At 65.5% G+C, this 5,569-nt stretch overlaps 1 protein-coding gene across 1 annotated transcript; it reads right to left on the bottom strand.

The window, feature by feature from the left end:
- Window positions 1-433: 433 nt before the first annotated feature.
- POU5F1 (POU class 5 homeobox 1) lies at window positions 434-4,906 on the bottom strand. The gene is given in 6 exon segments (NM_001242727.1): window positions 434-694; window positions 804-965; window positions 2,188-2,318; window positions 2,418-2,558; window positions 4,526-4,626; window positions 4,629-4,906. Coding segments are annotated over 6 exon segments (1,074 nt in total).
- Between the last annotated feature and the right edge of the window lie 663 nt (window positions 4,907-5,569).

Raw genomic sequence — 5,569 nt, 5'->3', positions numbered from 1 at the left:
TCCCCACTCCCTCCTTAGACCGAACCAGGGACCGCATCCGACAGGATCGCCAGGTCTCTACCCCAGCGTTTAGTGCAGCACTTGTAAGTGCTTAACAAATACCAGTTTAGTGTCATGAGTTGGCTGAATCCCAGCTCAGGGCCTCTTTATTGAGAAGAGCAATCAGATGTGGGGAAAAAAAAAATACACAACCAACCCCCGGAACTCCCAGCCCTCCCCCCTCCCCCCTCAAAAAATAACTCGGATCCTGCTCCAGCCTCCTCCCCAGCATCCCCAGGGGGCCTATCGCCCTGGGTCTCCCCACCCACCACCCCCCGTCCCTCTTTCCCACCCCTACTGCTTTCTCTCCCCTCGCCCCTCTGTCTCCCCTCTATGAGGGCTCTGCCTCGCTCCCCCCTCCCCTGAGCCAGCCGCCCCGCTCTCCCCGGCCCATTCAGCTCGAGTGCGTGGGGGGGCCCAGGGGGGCGATAGGAACCGGGGCGAAAGCGTCTCCGTCGTGGAAAGGGGCCGGGGAGTAGAGGGTGGCAAAGGGGGGGCCACCGTAGCCGGGGGGGCCGAGGGAGGGGCCAGGCGGCAGGGGGAGGTGCACGGGGCCGCTGGGGAAGGGCCCGGCCGTCTCAAAATCCTCCCGAGAAGAGCAGCCGCTTCCTCGCTTGCCTTTCTGCCGGCGGTTACAGAACCAGACGCGGACCACCTGCAACAGGCGGGGGGAGGGGAAGGGGTCAGGGGGAAGAGTTTGTGAGGAGGAGGATGGGGAGCGGGTGGGGCTGGAGGGGCGGCGGCGGTGGTCCGGGGCGACTCACGTCCTTCTCGAGCCCGAGCTCCTCGGCGATGCTGCTGATCTGCTGTAGGTTGGGTTTGGGGCACTGCAGGAACATGGTCTCCAGGTTGCCCCGCACCTTGTTCTCGATGCTCGTGCGCTTCCGCTTCCGGGCCTGCTGCAGCACCGTCTCCGCATTGCACATCTGGCATGGGCCAAGGGATCAGGGTGGCCCGCCACCTCACTCAACCCCATGGGCGGGTGATCCTGATGCCCGCACCCAGCCAAGTCTCCCACCCAACCACCTGCGCCATGTCTCGGCTCACCCGGTCCGGTGACTTTGACATCCTGACTCCCGTCAGCCAGGCCTCCTGCTCACCACACGCCCACTGCCCTACTTGCCCCCTCTCACCCAATCTGTGTCTCCTAACCAACCACCTGTGCCCATGTCTCACCCCACTAGGTTCATGACTTTGACGCTCCCCCAAGCCACATCTCCCACTCCCAGGATGCCCACCATCCCAACACTCTCCTACCCAACCTGTGTTTCCTACCCCACCACCCGTGCCTGTGTCTCACCCAAACCAGTCCATGACTTTGACACCTCCCCTCACCCTCAGCCCATTTCTCCTATTCTCAGACCTACTCCTGCCCACTCCTGGCATCTCCCAACTCACCCTGTGTCTCCTCCTACTCAATAGCATCCAACCACCATCCCACCCTGCCCTTCTACCCATGTCTTACCCTACTCGGTCCACCTCCCCAGCCCACCTCTCCCACTCGCCAGTCCTCTTGGGCCCCCTCCAGCACCATCGGCCCCCTGCATCCCAGCCCACATCACCCACCCAAAGGCATCCTCCGTCCTCCCCCTTCCCAGCAGTTACTTCCACCCAGCCCATCTCCCACCCAGCAGTGTCCCTCACCCAGTGTGGCCTAGTGGAAAGAGCCAGGGCCTGGCAGTCGGAGGACCTGGGTTCTCATCCCAGCCCAGCCATTTGCCTGCCATGTGACCTTGAGGGGGTGCCACTTCACTTCTCTGGGCCTCAGTTCCCTCATCTGCAAAATCAATCCCTGTTCTCCCTCTTACTTAGACTGTGAGCCCCAGGTGGGACCTGATTAGTTTATAGCTACACCAGGACTTAGTACAATGCTCGGCACACAGTAAGTGCTTAACATGCACCACAATTATTACTATTGCCCCCTCACTACCCCAGCCTGCTTCCCCCTCCCCACTGCCCCCCCAGTCATTCCCCTTACCACCCCCCACCAAATCCTGGCCATCTCTCACTCCCACCCAGCCCAGCCTGACATCCCTCCCTCTCATCGCATACCCATTTGGCCCTCGTCTGGCTCCCCCCCCACCCAGACCACTCATGCCTCCCTGCAGACCCTTCCATCCTCCTTCCCCCACCACCCCCCACACCCACCTCCTGCAGTCTGTCGTTGTCGTCAGCCGCCTCCAGCCACCTCTGCAGGAGTGGCCTCAGCTTGCACATGTTCTTGAAGCTCAGCTGCTGGGCCTCGAAGCGGCAGATGGTGGTCTGGCTAAACACCTTCCCTGGGAGCGAAGAAAGGGTCACAAATGTCGTCGTCATCCCCCGCTCCTCTCCCCCTCCCTGTAGGCCCCTTCCTGATGGGTGGGGCAGGGGATACCCACCGAAGAGGGCGCCCAGGGTGACCCCCACGTCGGCCTGTGTGTATCCCAGCGTGATCCGCTTCCTCTTCAGCTCCTTGGCAAACTGTTCAAGCTCCTCCCTTGATGGGGTCTCCTGCTGAGGGCGGGGCCGCGGGGGTGAGGCTGGGGGCTTCCTGGGGAGTGGGGGCAGGGGACCGTGCTCCCAAAGCCCGGAAAGGGGGGAGCTGAGAGCAGAGGCCTCTAGTAGCATTCCCAGTCAATCAGGGGTATATGGACAGGGAACGCGTCTAACCAACTCTGCCATGTTGTATTCTCCTAAGTGCTTAGTACAGTGCTCGGCACTCAGTAAGCACTTAGTACGATTGATGGATGGGGCAGCATGGTCTAGTGGAAAGAGCCTGAGCCTGGGAGACAGAGGACCCGTGTTCTAATCTACTTCGCCTCGTGACTTTGGGCAAGTTATTTCACTTCTCTGGGTCTCCATCCCCTCATCTGTAAAATGAGGATTTCATACCTGACCTCCCTCCTACTTAGACTGGGAGCCCTAAGTGGGACCTGGTAATCTCGTCTCTGCCCAGTGTTTATTCATTCGATCGTACTTACTGAGCGCTTACTGTGTGCGGAGCCCTGGACTAAGCACTTGAGAGAGTACAATACAACAATAAACAGACCCAATCCCTGCCCACGAGGAGCTTTACAGTCTAGAGCGACGGAATCAGATATCAACACAAATAAATAAGTTACAGCTATGTACACAAGTGCTGCGGGGCGGTGAAGGGGGAAGAACCAAGGGAGCCAGTGGGGGCGTCGCAGAAGAGAGAGGGAGAAGAGGAAAGGAGGGCTCAGTGAAGGAAGGCCTTTGAGACGAGATGGGCCTTCAGTAAGGCTTTCAAGGGGCGGCGGCGGGGGGCGCGAAGAGCGATTGTCGGATTTGAGGAGGGAGTGTTCCAGGCCAGAGGCAGGACGTGGGCTTGGGGGCAGCGGCGAGATGGAGGTACAGTGAGAAGGTTAGCATCAGAGGAGCGAAGTGTGCCGGCTGGGCCGTAGTAGGAGAGTAGCGAGGTGAGGTAGGACGGGGCGAGATGGTGGGCTACTTTAAAGCCGACGGCGAGGGAGCGTTGACGCAGAATAAGCGCTTAAGAAATACCACGGGGGATTTGGGGAGGGAGTTAAAAGGCTGAAGCCGCTGGCGATGGGCGATGGGCAGGGGAGTCGATGAGGGTGGCGGCGGGTTGCGGCCGGCCAGAGGAGAGGGCAGAGTTCTGGGCCCCGGGACGGGACAGTCACGCAGCGGAGAAGGCTCTCACACGGCCTGGGCGGGGGGCTGCAGGGGGGATGGGGGATACCAACTCTGCTCTACCGGACTCTCCCAAGCGGTTCTGTATGGACGTAGTAAGCGCTCGGAGGCGGCCGGCAGCGCGGGGTTGGGGCTCCCGGGGCCTTGCCCTCCCCCCCCTTCCCCGCGCCCCTTCCCCGCGCCCCGCGCCCCCCGCCCCGCGGGCGACTCCCTTGCCCGGAGGGGAGCGCCGGGGTCTCCACCCAAAGCCCGAAACCGGTCCCGCCCAGCGCTGGCCGGGGAACAATCACCACGCGAATGGACCCTCTATCAGCGCCGGAGAGATAAGGAGGTCTTAACCCCGGGGCCATAACCCGGATACACCGCCCGCCTCCTCCCCCCGACCGCCTCTCCTCGGCCCCGCCGGACACCCCCGGGGACGGACACGGACCCCTCCGCCCCCGCATGCATCTCCCACAGCCCCGCTCCCGCACACACCACCGATGTCCCCCCCCCATACACCGCGCCGGACGCGCACGTCCCCCGCATCTCTACCGTACAACTTCCCGCACCCTCCGCAGCCGCATCCTCACATAGGCAGCCCACAGCGGTCCCGCACGCCCACCGACACAGAACCCCTCACCCCGCATCCACAACCCGCCCGGTCCCGCGCCGACCACGACCGTTCCCGCCTGCACGGATAGGATAGGCGGCCCGCAACCCGCTCCCGCCCCGGCCCGCACCAACACGCGTCGAGCCCGGAGGTGAAGACAGAACGGCCGGCGGACAGGACCGGCCTCCGCCTCCCGCCCCCCGCACTCCCCGCGCCCCCCGGGCCCCGGCTGGGGCTCACCTCGTCTCCGCTCTCGGCCGGCTCCAGCTTCAGGGCCGGCCCGGAGCCCCCCGGCTCGGGGGAGCCGCCCTGGGGGGGCGTCCCGGCGGCCCCCCCGCCCTCCCCGTCGGGCCCCGAGGGGTCTGGGGGCGGCTGGGCGAGCCCCACGCCGATCTGCGGCACGAAGCAGCCCCCGGCCCAGCCCCCGCCCTCGTAGAGGGGCCCGGCGGGGGGCGGGAGGAAGGGGCCCCCCCAAGGCTCGCCTCCCGCCCCGGCCCCCGCCCCCGCCCCCGCCGCGCCGGGGGGAGCCGGGTACCCGTACCAGCCCCGGGGGTCCACCCACGGCTCCCCGCCCCCGGGCGGTGGCGAGAAGGCGAAGTCGGGACCCAGGTGTCCGGCCATAGGGAGGGCCCCAGCCTGCCGCGTCCGACTGCAGCCGGGACCCAGCGACCCCAGCGACCCCTGCGGGGGGGGACCGACCGACCCACCGACCGACCCACCGACCGACCGACGGAGGGAGGGGGGGAGGGGAGGGGAGGGGGGCCGGAGTCGCGACCCCTCCCACGGCCTTGACCTCAGGCCCCTCCCTCCTGCTCCGGCGCCCGGCGACCCCGCCCTGAGGGAGGGAGGGGGAGGGAGAAACTGAGGCCAGGACCGGCGGGGGCGGAGCCAGCGGCCCCACGGACCCTGGGTCCGTTAAAAAAATTAAATGAAATAAATAAAAAACCCAGGCGTCCGGGTCCCCCCAGGCTTCACTCAGCCCAGCTCCTCCCCGCTGCCCCGGCCCCAGCTCCTCCCCGACCCCCCGACCCTCGGACACCTGCTCCGCCCCCCCGTCTCCCCGTTGGATGCTCGGAGCCGTCTGGACCCCGCCCCAGCCTATTTCCCCACGGGACCCAGGCCTCCTGGCCGTCCTTCCCTGCCCCGGGTCCTCTCGCACGGTCCCCACCAGGCTCTTGGTCCTGCTCCTCGGGACCCAGGGCTCCTGCGCCACACACACACACACACACACACACCCCGCGATTTCCCCGCCTCCTCCCTCGGAACCCGCGTCCCCCGACTCTC

Source organism: Ornithorhynchus anatinus, chromosome X5, assembly GCF_004115215.2.
Source record: "Ornithorhynchus anatinus isolate Pmale09 chromosome X5, mOrnAna1.pri.v4, whole genome shotgun sequence".
Taxonomy (NCBI): domain Eukaryota; kingdom Metazoa; phylum Chordata; class Mammalia; order Monotremata; family Ornithorhynchidae; genus Ornithorhynchus; species Ornithorhynchus anatinus.
This window is presented reverse-complemented; position numbering and strand designations above follow the sequence as displayed.